This window comes from Schistocerca serialis, chromosome 1 (assembly GCF_023864345.2).
Source record: "Schistocerca serialis cubense isolate TAMUIC-IGC-003099 chromosome 1, iqSchSeri2.2, whole genome shotgun sequence".
Taxonomy (NCBI): Eukaryota; Metazoa; Arthropoda; class Insecta; order Orthoptera; family Acrididae; genus Schistocerca; species Schistocerca serialis.
The window spans coordinates 689,106,336-689,124,966 of NC_064638.1; the positions used below are offsets into that span (position 1 = coordinate 689,106,336).

Here is an 18,631-nt window from a genome sequence, read left to right on the forward strand (position 1 = left end):
ACACTTTTGAAGATAGCTTCTAACCCATCACAATGGTAACATTTGAACTGTCGCAACACAGTAATTTTTCAATAACAATTAAAGCAAGGTTATTCATCACTCTAAATACAAACATCTTACATAATATGCAATCACTTGTGATATTACTTTCATTTGTAATATGCAAAAATATAAGCACTTACCCGAAAAATTACACACGCAACACTGACATTGTCTGGATCATACATATGTATGTGTGAGTTAGGAATGCTGGAGCCACGATAATACGTCACCATCTCATATTTTGGCATCACCTCAACAGGTTTATTTTTGCGAGTAAGTGTTGCCATAATTGTACCTGTGAAAATGATACATAGCTACCATCAACCACCCACAGAAAGATAATGTTACGTACATTCCAACAACACAAATAGAAATTATTTAGTATCAGAAGCAGTACCATTAAAAATAAGTTTGTAACAAATATTTGATATTTTGACCATTTTAGTTCTATGTAAAACCAGGACAAACACAAAAGTGTCTCTCAGAAGGCTGTAATAATAAATAATCTACAAGATCACAAACATTTCAGATAAATTACAATGTGCATGAGAGAGACTGGAATCAATGACAATGCACTAAACAGAATATTTCATGCTTTGGTTTTTATGAGATTCTCAGTCATCACTTCTAAATTTTAAAGTAGACACACACACACACACACACACACACACACACACACACACACACAAAATCATTATTATGGATTCTCCCTCATGTTGCCCCACTCTTGTTCTAAAATGGGGAGTCTTACAAAGACTTGCCTGTTTCATCCACAATTCTTTTTCTACTTTTTACCAGATGAAAGAGCCCCAAGTTCCAAAATCAGGTATTTATATAGTTTTCTACTTGTGTCTATCAATATGAATATCCAACAACCTACTTTTAAACGTGCCTGTATGTTGTTCAGTGGCTCCTATATGTAGTGAGTAGCAATACATCCATATCATATTGTTATTCCATCCTGGACTTTACATTTTTTTCTGATCACCAGTCTTCAGACTTGTTTGAAATGACCTGCCGTGGATTCCTCTCCTGTGACAACCTCTTCATCTCTGAGCAGAACTTGCACCCTGTGTTCTTAATTGTTTGATGAATGTATTCCAATCTACAGTTCTCTCTAGTACCAATGAAATTATTTCCTGATATTTTAACACATGTCCTATCATCCTGTCCCTTCTTCTTGTCAGTTTTTCCCATACAGAACCTCCTCAATCCTTACCTTTTCAATCCACCTAACTTTCAACATTCTTTTGTAGCACCAAAGCTCAAAGGCCTCAATTCTTCCTGGTTTTCCCATCATCTACGATTCACTATCATACACCGCTGTGCTCCATATGTACATTCTCAGAAATTTCTTCCTCAAATTAAGGCTTATATTGTATATTCCCTGTGTGTTCCTATAGGTTATGCATATTTTTCTTTCAATTCAAACATCATACACCATTTTACATTACTGAATCTTCTCCAGGACAACAAATGCTATGAACATGTCTTGATTTCTCTTCAGTCTTATTTCCATTATCAAGCCCATCAAGACTGCCTCTCTGGTGCCTTTACCTTTCCTAAAACCAAACTGACTCTCATCTAACAGAGCTTTTATTTTATTTTCCATTCTTCTGTATATCATTCTTGTCAGCAACTTGGCTGCATGAGCTGTTATGCTGATTGTGTCATAATTCTCAGACGTACCTGCTTTTGGTATCTTCAGAATTGTGTAGATGATATTTTTCCAAAAGTCTGACGGTATGTCACCTCCCTTATAGATTCGACACTCATCTTGAATAGTCTTTTGGTTGCCACTTTCTCCAATGATATTTTAGAAATTCTGATGGAATGATATCTACCTCTTCTACCTTATGTGACTTCAAGTTTTTCAAAGCTATTTTAAATTTTGATTGTGATATTGGATCCCCTATCTCTTCCATATTCAATCAAGTTCCTTCTTCTTTCATGTCATCAGACAATTACTTTCCCTCATAGAGGTCTTCAATGTACTCTTTCCACCTATCTACTCTCTCACATGCACTTAACAATGGAATTCCCATTGCACTTTTAAAGTTGCCACCCTTGGTTTTAATTTCACCGAAAGTTGCTTTGACTTCGCTATATGCTAAGTTAAAATGATTACTCCTTTTTCAGTTTCTTCGCATTTTCCCTGTAGCCATTTCGTCTTGGCTTCCTCACTTATTTCATTCCTAACTAATCTGTGTTGCTGTATTCCTGACTCTCCCCGAACATTTTTGTAGTTCCTTCTTACGATGATCAGTTGATTTCTTCTTTACCTACAATTTCTTTGCAGTAACATCCTTTTCTCTATGATTTTATCCCCAATGTCTATGATTACCATTCTTAGGTATGTCCATTCTTCTTCAACTGAGGTATTCCTTACCACAGTATCCACATATTTAGCACACTTCAAACGCATCTCAACATTCCTCGGTTTTTCTATATCCCCACTTCCTCCCACACTGACTCTTCTGGATGATTCTCTTAAAATTTCAGTCTACTCTTTATCATTACTAAATTGTGATCCAGGTCTATATCCGACCATGGCTATGCCTCACAACCCAATATCTGACTTCAAAATCTCTGTATCACTGTGATGCAACTCTGCTGAAATTTTCCCTCATCTCTGGGCCTTTTCCAAGTAAATCTACTCCTCTTGTGATTCTTGAACAGATCATTCACTTTTACTATCTGAAATTTACTGCAAAACTGAATTAGTCTCTCTCCTCTCTCAATCCTACTACCAAACCCATATTTTTCTGTAACCCTTTCTCTTACAGTTGCCCCTACAACCACATTCCAGTCTGCATGATTCTCAGATTTTCACATTCCTTTACATACCGAATTACACAGTTCAGTATCCTCATATACTTTCCCCATTTCTTCATCTTCTGCTTGCGACATCTGCATGTATATCTGAACTATTGTCAGCACTGATTTGCTGTTGAATCTGATGAGAACAATCCTGTCACTGAACTGGTCACAGTAATTAACTCCCTGCACTACCTTTCCTATTCATAACAAATCCTACTCCCATTATACAATTGTCTGCTGCTTTTGATATTACCCAATATTCATCTAACCAGAAATCCTTATCTTCTTCCCATTTCAATTCACTATTCACTGCCCCCCCCCCCCCCCCCCCCCCCCAAACTTACCTAGGTTGAGCCTTTGCATTTCCCTCTTCTGTTTTTTAGCTTTCCTATCATATCCAATTTTCTAACGTTCCACACTCCAATTCTAAGAATGTTATCCTTTTGTTGGTTATTCCATTTTTTCTCAGGGTTCAGCAGTTCGTTTATGGAGATCCAAATGGGGGACTAACCTAGAATCTTTTGCCAATGGAGAGATCATCATTATATTGTTTTCAATTACAGTCCACATGCCTGTGGATACACATTATGTGTCTGTTAAGGCAGTGGTTTCCATTGCCTTCTGCATTCACATGCTGTTGATCATTACCAATTCTTCAACATTTTAATGGGCTGTTTCCCATCCCAAGTGCAAGGAAGTGCCCTGAGCTCTGTCCACTCCTCTGCTCTCTTTGACAAGACTGTTGGCAGAACAAGGGTGACTTCTTACACTGGAAGGCTTCAAGCATCATTGCCAATAATTTTTGTTCAAAACGTAAGGAGTGGCCAGGTTCAAATACAAGACCTATGACATTTTCATTACTAATAAAAGATGCTAACCCTAGACCATGGCTGATTTCTATTTGTGCCTATATCCAATACTACACAGTGGTTGCAAGAAGTCCTTCCAGCCAACAACAAGACAGCAAAATAAGGGATATAATGATGAGAACGCACACAAGTGGAAATGGAAGGAAGATTAGGGTTTACTGTCTTGTCGATAACAATATCAGAAGCAACAGACCACAAAGTCAGAATGGCCTGGGATTGGGGAAGAAATCAACCACAGCCTTTGCAAATGAACCAATCTGGTATTCATCTTAAGTGCTTCAGGGAAATCAGGTGAGTTTAACGCTACAATAAGAAAGAACTAAGGAAAAGAAAAACTAAAACTGGCATCTCTATGGAAAAAACCTGCATTTAAAGCAAAAATAATGCATTTTTATGGTATACAATGATTTCTTAAGGATGTGTATACCTAACCATCTATTTATTTATATTTCTTCTTCTTCCTGGCCTCATCTGGTGTTATTATAGGATTATAATGTTATTCTGGATTTGGCAATGTGAGTGGTAGAGGATGGCTAGATGTCCTTCCTGTTGCCACCTCCTCCCCCAACCGCCATCCCCACTCCCCAATGAAATGTGTGTACCCAGCCTCTGTGTGTCTAGCATTACCCTTTGTGAAAATGAGAAATATTTTCAAAATTTTCGTGGATTGCATAACTGAGGATGCTCGCAGGTACCAGTCTAGTATTAACCTAGTCAGGTGTGGGAAACCAGCTAAAAACACATCCAGTCTAGCTGGCACACTGGGTCTCATCATTAATCCACCAGGCAGATTCGACCTGGGGTTGGTGCACCTCCCCAGATCCCAGAAGCAACATGCTAATGCCTGTGTCTATTCGGACATTTATTAAAAGTCACCTATTGAATATGGCTCATAAGACATTAATGTTATCATGACTACCTGTTCTATGCTTTCATAAATGAGTGTTGTGTGGGTTTTATATAAACTTGTGAACTCTGAATGACAACAAAAAAAGTTGAAAATTGTAGTCATTTTGCAGATAAATGGGTGGATGTAACTTGTATTTGGCTATGGACAGAAGCTGTGGAGTCCAATGCTTTCACATTTTGTGATATGAGTTCAGCAAACAAAATGTAAGACATTAAATAGACTCTGAAGTTATTAAGTCATTGATTATGTTCTTTAATAAATATACATAATTCTTTGGTAATATTTATCTTCAGGAGGTGAAATGACAATAAACAAACACAAAAGTAAAAGTGATGACATTATTCTAGCTTTCACTATTCATTCCTTCCTGGAGGAGGGGGGGTGGGGGAAGAGACATGAGTATAGGAACTTCCTTTCATTCTGGGTTCTGAGTGACCTGCCTTTCCTTTTTTAAAACTTCTCTATTCTATTCCTCTCTCCTCTTTGAAGAAGGAACTAATGTTGAAAAAGCTAAATTATTGTCATCACATAAAATTTTTCATTTACTTTTTTTATATTTTGTACAACACAATCACATGCGTGAGCATTTTACAGTACCTTAAATATTTTTTATATTTTGCACAACACAATCACATGCGTGAGCATTTTACAGTACCTTAAATAGTTTTCACTAGCCAGTGGTCATTTTCAGACTATAATTGATAACAAGAAAAGACAGAGAATCATTGTAGAACCTACAAAATGCCTCTCCTCTTTCTAACCATAGACAATCTGAAGAGAGACCATTGTTTTGTCTACACTGGTTATGGTATCCTGAAATGTTCAAGTGATGTTTGATATTAAATACAAAAAATTAAGTCTGAAGTTATTACAGGAAACAAATGAATTCATGAATCGCATAAATGCTATTGTTCAAGCCGCGTTTAATGATACATGGCTATGACTAAAATCACAATTTTTTCTTAAGGATCATAAATAATAAGCAAGGCCCATGGGCTTAGTGCGTAAATATTTATAGTTAAATCATCAGTATTTAGACATTTTTCTGTCACTTATTGCTTCTTTCACCTCTGGCAATGATTTGTATATATGAAAGGATGCCAATATGTATCATGGTTTGGAATCCTTTTTAACTGTAGAACAATAGGGCCATCGAGAACTGAGTAAGTAAGTCAGTTGGGAGGGAGAGACTAACATAACCCAATGTTGATCACATATAAACTGAGAGAGGTAAGTAGGAGTTTATCAGAAAGATCAGACTGCTTAAGTTTGCAATATCTCTTGATGTGAAAATGGTTGATAGTCCTGTGTGTGTGTAACATTAATGCTCTATATGAGTGCATTTGTATCATCTACAATTTTTAATACAGTTCTGCAGCTCATAATTAAGTAAACAGTCCCTTAAGTTGTGTTGACACTTTTCAGAACATTCATATGAGTCTCATAGCAACTTATGTGTACTTTTTCTTGGCAGTTGAGTGCTGTGGCATTTAGATTCACTCAGTGAAGCAGCATCTTTGTTTGCATTTCAATGTGTGCCTCACATTCTTGCATTTTCTTTTCATTTCTCTGCTCTGTTAGTTGCACAGTTAGACTGGGCATCAGTACAGTGGTCTAGTCACTGAGGATAAATTCCCTTTCTTTCCATTACATTGGTTGTTCAACATATTACACATTTGCAGCATCACTTTTGTTAAATATAAGGTAAGGTCAACATTTGCTTATTGAAGTTTTACTTCTTTGACACTGTAACAATAATCAAAAGTCCAGTCAGACGTTATAACTCCAGAAAAATGACAAGACAATATATTTTAATTACAAAACAACAGCAGTAGCCAGACACCAGTAAAAGAGCAGGGATCACCTCTGGTTTAAAAACAAGAAAACTCTCCTCCAATTCCAGGTTGAGGCTGTTGTTAATACTGATTGATGGAACTTCAGATAGAGTGTGATAGTACAGGGAAGGTGATCTGAAGACAGAAAGGATAAAGGAATGGGGAGAGACATCTGGCAAGCACATCATGGTTGAAAGAAAGTAGACACCAGACTCATGTGCAGGCTGAAGACACAGACAAAAAATTAAAGTGATAGGAAATATGTTTCCCAACTCTTTCTGGAAAGCACACTCTCAAAATTTCAACATTAAACCTCTCCATGACGCAAAATGTATCTCTGCCTTTACATCTGTCAGTTTTGTGCCATTACAAATGATGTGTTGATTTCTTTATGCAAGAATGTCCTGAAGCCAGGCACAAATACAGCAAGATACTCAGAAAGCTCATATTTTGTTCAGCATAAGACAGTGCAGAACTTTGTTGAATGCCTTCCTGTCTATGGTGCTCTGGATCTCATGGATGAACAGAGCAAGCTGAGTTTCACAAGGTTCCTATTTGCAGAATGCATGTTGATTTTTACAAATGAGTTTTCTGTTCTTCAAAAACCTTACAAAACATTAGCATAACATGTTACATAATTGTACAGTACAAATGGAATTTAGATGAAGAAGAAATCAAATTAAATCTATAATTAAAAAAAAAAACAGATACAATTAGAAAATGGCAGCTGTGGCCACATATACAGAATGAATAATAGGCTCACAAATAAAATTCTCAACTAAAATTTATCAATGAAGAATTGCAAAAACTGGCAATGGAATTTCATGAAATCCTGAAGTGAAATGGTAGATATGAATTTTTGGATGTGAAGTCTGCCAGTTATGCAAACACGGCCAATACAAGGAGCTGCAAATCAAAAAGATGGGTAGATATGAAGTTGTTCAAGGCAGAACAAAATTCAGAACTATAACTAAAAATCACAAATCTGCTGGAAAGCCTCCTGGACAAGCTACAGGGTGGACAGGAGTTACAGAAGAAGAAATGCAATGAATTGATGATTTGATTCTTAGTTGGCACACAAAAACTTACCTTCAGGAGTTCGTTCATGTGAGTTGAAATAATTATGGGCAAACTCCACAATATCGTGATAAGCATCATCCAGCACCTCCTTTTCCTGTTGCTCTTCAAGTTCTTGAAGTTTCTTTTCAACTCTGAACTTCCGACGTTGTTCTCTCTCAGCATCTTCTTCAGCACGACCATTGTAACGCCAGGAGTATGAGGATTGCACACCCTGTTGAACCGAAGTAAAAAATCATTACTAACAAATACTTAATAACATTCCACCTCCTCCCTCCTCCCCCTGTCTCATCCCATATTCTGTAAAAGTGAAGAACTAGGTTCCAAGAGAGTTGGAAAGGAAGGAAGATTCAGGTTTGGTGACCAATCAACAAGGACATCAGAGATGGAGCTCAAGCTCAGAAAGTACAAAGATCAAGAAGGAAATCAGCTATGTTCTTTTCATGGAAAATATTAATCAGCATAGCCAGACAGGACTTGAAACTTGGTTCTCCAAATGGCATTAGCCATTATACTACTTCACTCAGAATTAAGGATGTATTTGAGAAAGAGAGAGAGAGAGAGAGAGAGAGAGAGAGAGAGAGAGAGAGAGAGAGAGAGAGACTAATCATGTCAAAGGGGATATGGTATTGCAAAAATTCAGTATGTTATGTCATACTTGTCTTTTATTTGACAAGAACATATGGTGACAGATTAATTTCAACTTCCAGTTTATTCACAGCTACTGTCTTCAGTCTTATTTATTGAACAAGAAGTATCTACTACACATCCTGATTTCAAGGATTCAGTAAAATCGTCATATAAACAATAACAGTGCAAGTTAGTGAAATTTTGGTGCGAAATGGTGAGGCAGACAAAGACTGAATAAACGTCAGTAAATACAGAAAGAAAAAGGAAGAAAGAAAGAAAAGAAAACAACAGAAAAACAAAAGGTAGTACATTGCTGTTTATGTGAAAAAAAGGCAACCTATAACAGAAGTAAGTAGAAAGCAGTCTGCCAATGTATGGTTCAAGGAAAATGGGTATGCTCTATGGTTTTTATGCACATTTACATTAATAACTAAAGTTTCCTGTTTGGTTCAGTTTGAAATACATAAACAAAAATGACGACTCAAATAAATGAAAGTAGCTGACCCCCGATACTGTAGATCCACGTGAACTTGGCCTGCTGTGTCGTGGAGAGCCAGCAAGAGGAGAGCCTGGTGCGCGGTGTTGCTGAACACGTTCTACTCCAGGACTCTTTGGTCGTACTAGCTTGTGTGGAGCTGCAGGAGCAGATACGCTGGTTGGTGATGTTACATCATCATCGTCGTCATCCCGAGGAAGAACCTGGTAGAGAATTAAATTTATATTTAATATAGAATATAGACTGCAGACTAAAACAAATAAACAAAAGGTATCTCTAATATACTGAACAGATAAAAAAAGTTGATCTTGATAAAAAGTGACAAAAAAGTTGGCATGACACTGAGTTGTGGGACAAATTTTTACTTTTAGATATAAGATTTGGAAGTATTACCAATGGAAAACACTAGCCATTGGACCTTTTATGTTGCTTCCTCAACGAGGAAAGAGGACATGGCTGGGGAAGGTTGGAAAGGAAGAGTATGTCACTCAGACTCCAAGAGAAAATGAGGAGATAAAGATGAAGGAGAAACAGTCAGATAGGATAGGTCAAAGTAAAGGACTTTTCTAGGTTCACTTCGGAAGTGATAGAAGGGACAGAGTGAGAATTAAGTATCGAATTTGAGACATGCGTGGGCCTGCATCAGTTCCTTGCTTGAGTAAACTCTTTGTTAGTACTGCTTAGCAGTGGGTTTCTTTGCATCCCGAGTGGTGGGGCCTGGGGTGGCCCTGCAAAGGATTCAGGCACATGCATAACTCACTCATTATCAGCTGGGGTTTGGGTATGCATGGAATCTCACACAGTATACTGTCTTGCACCCCAAAGCCATGGTAGTCAGCAAGATTGTTGTTTACTTCGCGGACTGAGCTGTCACCTATTGGGCAACTGCAACTTTATCCTGTCTGTGCAGTGACAGGCTATATTCTGCAGTTATACGACAGGTGCCTCTTGCCTTTGCTGGTGGTTTTGGCCTCATACACTGCCCATGACTTGCTTTGGCATAATGCAACAATGACAGAGAGCAAAATTGTTTTTGAGTGTTGGTCAAGATTCACGAGAAAATGCCCCTTCGTTATGCAGTCACTTCAGAGTATCATTTGTTATTTTGACAGTAAACTGATTCAGGTCATTCTATTCGCCGTGTTTTGCTGATGCCTTTCTGTGGATCAGCACCCTGGTAATAAGAATCTGTCTGAGACAAATACTCATTTGGTTATTAGAAAGTGTCAGTTTCAGAAGGCGTATGTGTTTTTTTTTTTATTATTATTATTTCTCAATTAAAATTTTGGCATGTTGTCTCCATATTTATCTTCTTTTGATACTAGTGGGCCACATGGACTCGGTGGAAAACCATTGTGTTTCAGTTGTATCCAATTGCTGTTCAAATTTAATTTGTACTCTGAGCAGATGTTTTATAATTTGCTGAGCAACTGACTCAGAGATCGGTCAAAACTGAGCCATTCTCTATTTGTCTCATTTGTATGCTTCGAGCTCTTTGCTTGTCTGAGGTTTTGCTGCTCATAAAAGTACTTGGTAAACTCCTCAGTCTGCTTTACCCATGTGTACATTTCAAATTTTTTGCTTTTTATGGTTTGTATATTAGTGAAATAGGCTGATTCACAGCAGTTTATGTAAAGCCAAAAAGCAAAAGCCTGCTTCACAGATGCATACACTTGTTTAACTTCTCTGTTTACTATGATTATGTATATTAGTGAAACAGATAATTCTCTTTGGTTGTTTTGCACCTGTGTATGTAAAGCTATAATTTTTGTCTGTGTGAAATTTTTTTTAAATTCTATTTTTATATAATTGATGTTTGTAAATGACAAAGTCTGCTTTACAGACATCTACACTGTTTTATAGGTTTACCAGCAAAAGAGCAATTCCTTTTGGCTGCTTCACAACCGACTCTATAAAATTTTATAACTTTAATACTAATTTCCTCATCTGGCATTTGATTTCACTTGGTGCAAGTCTGCTTCACGACTCAGATTTCTGCTTTCCCTTATAGTCCAAAATAGTGAAACAATAATTCTTTCCTGTTTAGCTTTTTGCTGTGTATGTAAACTAGTTGACATTTTTAGTATTTTCTAACGTTATTGTCTACACTGTATCTGTCTGCTTTACGGACATATGAATACGTATTTTGATACAATTTGGGTATTTCTCAGAATGTAACAATTTGTTTTCAAAGTTAGCCTCTGTGGTGATCAAATATTACTTACTCTGGCAATTAAAAATTTCCCTGAGGGATGATTGAATAAATGATTTTACTTGTAATACTATTTATTTTTGCTCAGCACCTTACTACTCCCAGATCACAGCTCCCTACCAGTCCAGAATTAAGAGTAAGAGGAATGAAAAGAGGAATCAACACTACAATCGAGTACTAGCAAGAATCATTAAATGCATTTTTTCAGCTTTCTTGAAGTTGGCTATAGAGTGACATTTGCCAATTCTGAAAACCCATTAATTCATTCACATATTGTGTTCTATAAATCCCATTGTGAAGGAGAGACTTCAGGGATGGGTAATGAATCAACTTGTACATTAAAAAGACATAAGTGGGTAGTGCAGGCTGTTTCTGAAAAATTTACTAACAACCATTTACAACTAGTACTCATCTACTTATATCGATAACTATGGGAATATCTCTCTCTCTCTCTCTCACCCACTCTTTAAACCCTTTCTCTCTCTCTCTCTCTCTCTCTCTCTCTCTCTCTCTCTATCTCTCTCTCTCTAAGGGTGAACATAACTCCACCAACAAACTTTCAGAGATGGTAGTAAGGACCAAACCAAAAAAAAGTATACTAAATCTCACTGATTGACTATGAAGGTATCTCAAAATATTTTTTGGTCTTTCCTTGCAATTTCTGCTACTGTTAAAAAGAATTCATTGCATTTAGCAGTCAGTTATTTGAATTTAACATCATCGGTCTCAGCACTGTTGTCATCAGGGAGTTGAATATAATTTTCTTTACCTCTTTTGTTAACTTCATATTTAACAATTCTCCAAATTGTCTTACTTTGTTCTTTTAATTCTGTTAATAAAGTTTTTTCCCAATCCTACTCAAAGGGTGGCGAGCACCAAACTAGTATGAATTACTCTTGTAGTAACTTCTTTAGTCTGGACTACTTTAGTAAATTACTTCTGCAGTAATATACTTTTTTAGTAACTGCTGGGGAGCTCAATTTCTGTTTACTTTTTTAGTTGTAACTAAAGTAGTAATGCCTATTTACTAAAGAAGTAAGCCTTTTCTGCACACTGCTGGCACCAACATTATGTTCCCTCTTGAAAAATATTGATTGTCGGCAGACATTCTTGTATCACCTTTTGGTGATTTATGTTCATCGCTATAGTTTTAGGATCTAGAAAGGATTATTAAATTGAATTATTAAAAATGGAAAATCTAAATGCTAGTACACTAATTAATGATAAGATCTGTGAATTATGAAAAAGAAACATGCTATTGATGGATGAATCTATTGGTAACCCCGCTGTCTACAGCTAATAACGTCCATTGTTGGTTGGTGACACATACTAATTTAAGTGTCAGTTTGAGAAACGAGCTAGCAGCAATATCGAGGTAGCCAAGAAACATTCAAAAAACATACCAGGAAATGAAAAAGAGCCGTTTGCTGAAATAATGAAAAAGTACATAACTACTATTGAATCTAAAAAGCATGATATCAACATGCTAAAAAGGAAAAAGGGTGTTTGGGAAAAAATACACTTTGAATACAATGCAGAAGCTCTTACACAAACACAACAAGAGCAGCTTAAAGTAATTTGCAAGGACATGAAAGTGAAAGCAGAGAAAATGAAAGCTAAATGTAATTGCGAACAGTTTCAAACTGGTGGTGGAGTAGTTGAGACAAAGATAGCCAACACAAGCCAAATGGTTGTTCATATAATCCCACAAGTTTTCGAGGGTATAGCTGGAGTTAACAACAATGACACATCTGAAGATAATGTGATACTTTCAAGCAACTTTGATGATGATAACTGCTCTCAAGGTAGCACTGAAACTGATGAAGGTTGAGCTTTATCCCATAGTCATGAACCTTGGCCTGCGTTCTCTGGTGGGAGCTTATCAAAAGATGCGCCAAGCAAAAGAGGGAGAGAACATGTAGTTGCAGTGAATAACTGGGAGTTGTTGAAAAAAGCAGACGAGCTTCATTCCTTAAAAATGTGTTTAATATGAAAGGAATACAATGCAAAAATTTTATTAATAGAAAGACAAAGAGAAATCATAGAAGAAGAACGAAACCTTAAAATGGAAATTTTGAATAAGTTCAAGAATGTAATGGAGCAAACTTAAGGTCCCAGTTCTTCAGCCAATGTGCTCTAGAAATTTGGGTTTTTGTGAATGAATAAGAAAATATTCATATGTATAAAACAACTTTTATTTCCTGACATTTTTTCAAATACTTAATATGTTCTTATTTCTTGTATGGCATAATACACTCCTGGAAATTGAAATAAGAACACCGTGAATTCATTGTCCCAGGAAGGGGAAACTTTATTGACATATTCCTGGGGTCAGATACATCACATGATCACACTGACAGAACCACAGGCACATAGACACAGGCAACAGAGCATGCACAATGTCGGCACTAGTACAGTGTATATCCACCTTTCGCATCAATGCAGGCTGCTATTCTCCCATGGAGACGATCGTAGAGATGCTGGATGTAGTCCTGTGGAACGGCTTGCCATGCCATTTCCACCTGGCGCCTCAGTTGGACCAGCGTTCGTGCTGGACGTGCAGACCGCGTGAGACGACGCTTCATCCAGTCCCAAACATGCTCAATGGGGGACAGATCCGGAGATCTTGCTGGCCAGGGTAGTTGACTTACACCTTCTAGAGCACGTTGGGTGGCACGAGATACATGCGGACGTGCATTGTCCTGTTGGAACAGCAAGTTCCCTTGCCGGTCTAGGAATGGTAGAACGATGGGTTCGATGACGGTTTGGATGTACCGTGCACTATTCAGTGTCCCCTCGACGATCACCAGTGGTGTACGGCCAGTGTAGGAGATCGTTCCCCACACCATGATGCCGGGTGTTGGCCCTGTGTGCCTCAGTCGTATGCAGTCCTGATTGTGGCGCTCACCTGCACGGCGCCAAACACGCATACGACCATCATTGGCACCAAGGCAGAAGCGACTCTCATCGCTGAAGACGACACGTCTCCATTCGTCCCTCCATTCACGCCTGTCGCGATACCACTGGAGGCGGGCTGCACGATGTTGGGGCGTGAGCGGAAGACGGCCTAACGGTGTGCGGGACCGTAGCCCAGCTTCATGGAGACGGTTGCGAATGGTCCTCGCCGATACCCCAGGAGCAACAGTGTCCCTAATTTGCTGGGAAGTGGCGGTGCGGTCCCCTACGGCACTGCGTAGGATCCTACGGTCTTGGCGTGCATCCGTGCGTCGCTGCGGTCCGGTCCCAGGTCGACGGGCACGTGCACCTTCCGCCGACCACTGGCGACAACATCGATGTACTGTGGAGACCTCACGCCCCACGTGTTGAGCAATTCGGCGGTACGTCCACCCGGCCTCCCGCGTGCCCACTATACGCCCTCGCTCAAAGTCCGTCAACTGCACATACGGTTCACGTCCACGCTGTCGCAGCATGCTACCAGTGTTAAAGACTGTGATGGAGCTCCGTATGCCATGGCAAACTGGCTGACACTGACGGCGGCGGTGCACAAATGCTATGCAGCTAGCGCCATTCGACGGCCAACACCGCGGTTCCTGGTGTGTCCGCTGTGCCGTGCGTGTGATCATTGCTTGTACAGCCCTCTCGCAGTGTCCGGAGCAAGTATGGTGGGTCTGACACACCGGTGTCAATGTGTTCTTTTTTCCATTTCCAGGAGTGTATTTTTGTTTATCATTTCAGAGTCGGTGCTAATTTTTGTTAATACCACATTCTAATATTTATCTGAATTTGCAATATTGTAAAAGAAGTCTATTTTATTTTAGAAATAATTGAAACATTGTATGACTTTGTATACTCAGTTAAGAAATAAAATGAGAATGTTAATCCCCTAGTGAAAAAAAACTATAAAATTACACATAAATTAAATGAGTCACTTTTCACTACAGTAGTGACAATCTGGTGGCTTATTTATTCATTTCAGAAGGGAAAGTCTTTACACTAACTTCTAACTTTACTAGCAAACTAGGTACAATTCTCATTAAAGTAATTAAGTATAATAGACCTTCTGACAGCTTGGCCTGCAGCATCTGCTTCTGGCTGAAATGCATATTGTTCGATGTCATTCACCTCCACAATATCAGGATGAAACACATCTTTAACTTCTATTCCAAAGTTGTGTAGAACTGCAGCAGCCACAATAACATTCTCACACTTGTTTGGTTTAGATCGCGTTGTTTTATGAGAATTTGGAAAAGTTTCTTCCAAAAACCGAACACTTGCTCTATTACACATCTGGTAGCAATGTGGGCTCTATTGTAGTGCCATTCGGTTCCTGTATGGGCTCGGAACACAGGAATGTTTGGAGACAACATATTCACTATCTCCAACAAGCAACCCATCATACTGTCCAGTTTCAAATTCTGCAGCAACTCTACTATTGCTCCAAATGCATGCATCATCCGTGGAACCCGGCCAACGACTTACCACATTCAAAATCTTCATATTGACATCACAGATGATTTATGTATTGATAGAAAATAAATTCTTGCGATTTCTGTATAGGTCTGCTTGTGTTCCAGAAGGGCAAAGTATGGGTATATGTACACAGTCTATGGCCCCTACGACATTTGCGAATCCGCCAGTTCAATAGATTTTCCTTTTGTTCTTTGACATATATTCTTGGCTCTGTGGAATGAACATATGCAGTGGCTTTAAGGCAATTAAACTGTTTATCACACTGTTAAAAGCTCTTCCAGCAGTAGTATGATGGATATTAATGAGATCTCCTGCTATGATTTGACAAGTATCTGTGCGAAAGATTCACAGTCCACAAATAAGTTGCAGCCTAAGAGACAAAGCATGGTTCCTGTCAGAATTATGCTGCAGTAATGGTCCAACATAGCAAGTATCAACTCCAAGAATTCCTTACGAAACCCAAACTGCTCTTTGAAATCACTGTCGCTATACATCACAAATAGGTCTCTTCTTTCCATTGCAACCCACATTCTTGAGACGTTCACCTCTTCCTCCATCTCCATATATTCTTTGTAGTCCAGGTAATCCATGGAATTCGACACTTAAAACACAGAGCTCACAGATCGCACCTTACTCTCCTACTTTACTCCTACTACTACCTAGGAGTAAATTTTGCCCTTTTTTCCTCAAGTTACTCTTCAATGGTGCTCTCCACCAATAATGGAGTAAATAAATTTACTTTGGAAGTAAATGAAAAATTTACTCCTGGAGAAATTTACTCCTTTAGTTGAGTATCATCCACTGGAAGACGCTGATTTCCTTCTCTCTTGGTAACTTACTACTTTAATTTCACTTGCTCCTGGTTGGTGCTCGCCACCCTAAGCTCCCACAATAACTGACCCACAGCTTTTGTAAAGGAAAACTGAATTCATAGCACTGTAAGAATATTTTTGATGAAACAAATAAATTGCTCACCTACTGTGGGTCCTGTAGTGAAAATGGTGTAAGTACGAGGTGCATTCAAGTTCTAAGGCCTCCGATTTTTTTTCTCCAGACTGGAGGCCGCATTCATTGTCAATATGTACCAGAGATGGGAGCAGCGTACGGCAGATGGAATTTTACCACAAGCGGCGAGAATGATATGGATGTGTCGAAAGTGCGTTCGTGGGTGCAACAGTTTAATGAAGGCAAAACATTGTGTGACAACAAACCGAAACAACCTCGGGCTCGCACAAGCCAGTCTGACGACATGATCGAGAAAGTGGAGAGAATTGTTTTGGGGGATCGCCGAATGACTATTGAACAGATCGCCTCCAGAGTTGGCATTTCTGTGGGTTCTGTGCACACAATCTTGCATGACGACGTGAAAATGCGAAAAGTGTCATCCAGGTGGGTGCCACGAATGCTGACGGACGACCACATGGCTGCCCGTGTGGCATGTTGCCAAGCAATGTTGACGCGCAACGACACCATGAATGGGACTTTCTTTTCATCGGTTGTGACAATGGATGAGACGTGGATGCCATTTTTCAATCCAGAAACAAAGCGCCAGTCAGCTCAATGGAAGAACACAGATTCACCGCCGCCAAAAAAATTTCGGGTAACCGCCAGTGCTGAAAAAAATGATGGTGTCCATGTTCTGGGACAGCGAGGGCATAATCCTTACCCATTGCATTCCAAAGAGCACTATGGTAACAACTGCATCCTACGAAAATGTTTTGAAGAACAAATTCCTTCTTGCACTGCAACAAAAACGTCCGGGAAGGGCTGCGCGTGTGCTGTTTCACCAAGACAACGCACCCGCACATCGAGCTAACGTTACGCAACAGTTTCTTCGTGATAACAACTTTGAAGTGATTCCTCATGCTCCCTACTCACCTGACCTGGCTCCTAGTGACTTTTGGCTTTTTCCAACAATGAAAGACACACTCCATGGCCGCACATTCACCAGCCGTGCTGCTATTGCCTCAGCGGTTTTCCAGTGGTCAAAACAGACTCCTAAAGAAGCCTTCGCCGCTGCCATGGAATCATGGCGTCAGCGTTGTGAAAAATGTGTACGTCTGCAGGGCAATTACGTCGAGAAGTAACGCCAGTTTCATCGATTTCGGGTGTGTAGTTAATTAGAAAAAAAAATCGGAGGCCTTAGAACTTGAATGCACCTCGTAGATCCCAGACCACTCACAGTGCTGTTGCCAGTTTCAACTGTGAAGCACTAATGGCTGCATGCAGAAACAGTACCTGTTACAGAGCCATGACAACACTGAGGTATCACCACAGAGATGTTCATAAAATCACATTATTTTATTGTCTGAGATAGGAGTGCAAAGCTACCACACCTAGTACCCTGCAACTGTCAGGGATCAACTTATGCCAACTCAACTACAATAATCATCTTCCCATTGCTCAGTGAGTAAACACTTCCTGAATAATATGACTGAATTAACATTTATGACACTGTGAAACTGTTCATGTCCATTCTTGGCTATACTTTATTGAAAAGAATATTGCTGCCATTTGGCTATCATGGTGAGACCAAAGGTCATGGGGTTCACACCAATTTTGTGAAAGACAGTTGGATTATAAAATAAATTATTGATCATTGTTGCATTATGTCCTATTCTAGTTGTGAATGTTACAGTGGGAAAAACTTCAGTAAGTGCCCTCAATCAGTACTATCTAAAATGATGGGACTGATGACCATAGATGTTAAGTCCCATAGTGCTCAGAGCCATCTAAAATGAAGTCAATAGTGAAACATCCATACAATGACTTCCCAGCTATTTCCATAAGTTTTATTTGCGCTCTCTAGTGATACACATCACTCAAGGAGAGTGATGCATATCATTACATCGTTTTACTGACGAATGATACTAGCAATGAAAGTACACTGCCTGCCAAAAAAAAGTGAAGCATCCAGAAAACATTGTTGGATGTCAATGTACCTTCATACACATATGTACCATCGGTGGGCATGTAAATGATTAGAGCGGCAATCCTCTGTAACAGGTAGAACAGCCACCAGGGTGTATTAGTGCTGTTCATGTTTAGTGTTCGTGCCAGGCCTGATATGGTATATAAGGGGTGTGAAGACCACCAGATGTTGATCACTGTGATAGGAACAAATAAAGAAAACTGTATTACATTGGCAGAAACATCTGGCTTCCATATTTAAGAGTAATCACTACTCTGCGCACAATGAACACCTAGCCTGCACATTTAAGGGGAATCCTTACCCTTTGCACCATGATTGATATCAGGCACAGTTCTGAATCATGCAAAGTCACTAAAGGCCAGTGCAAACATGTTACA

General features: G+C 39.1%; 1 protein-coding gene across 1 annotated transcript in view; it reads right to left on the reverse strand.

The window, feature by feature from the left end:
- The window catches only part of LOC126480634 (myosin-I heavy chain), an 804,636-nt gene that overhangs the window by 117,076 nt on the left and 668,929 nt on the right, over positions 1 to 18,631 (reverse strand). Inside the window, exons 18-20 of the mRNA XM_050103881.1 lie at positions 8,688 to 8,882; positions 7,566 to 7,767; positions 183 to 337 (exon numbers count right to left, since the gene is read on the reverse strand). Of these exons, the coding sequence (XP_049959838.1) occupies positions 183 to 337; positions 7,566 to 7,767; positions 8,688 to 8,882 (552 nt within the window). The remainder of the gene's footprint in view (positions 1 to 182; positions 338 to 7,565; positions 7,768 to 8,687; positions 8,883 to 18,631) is intronic.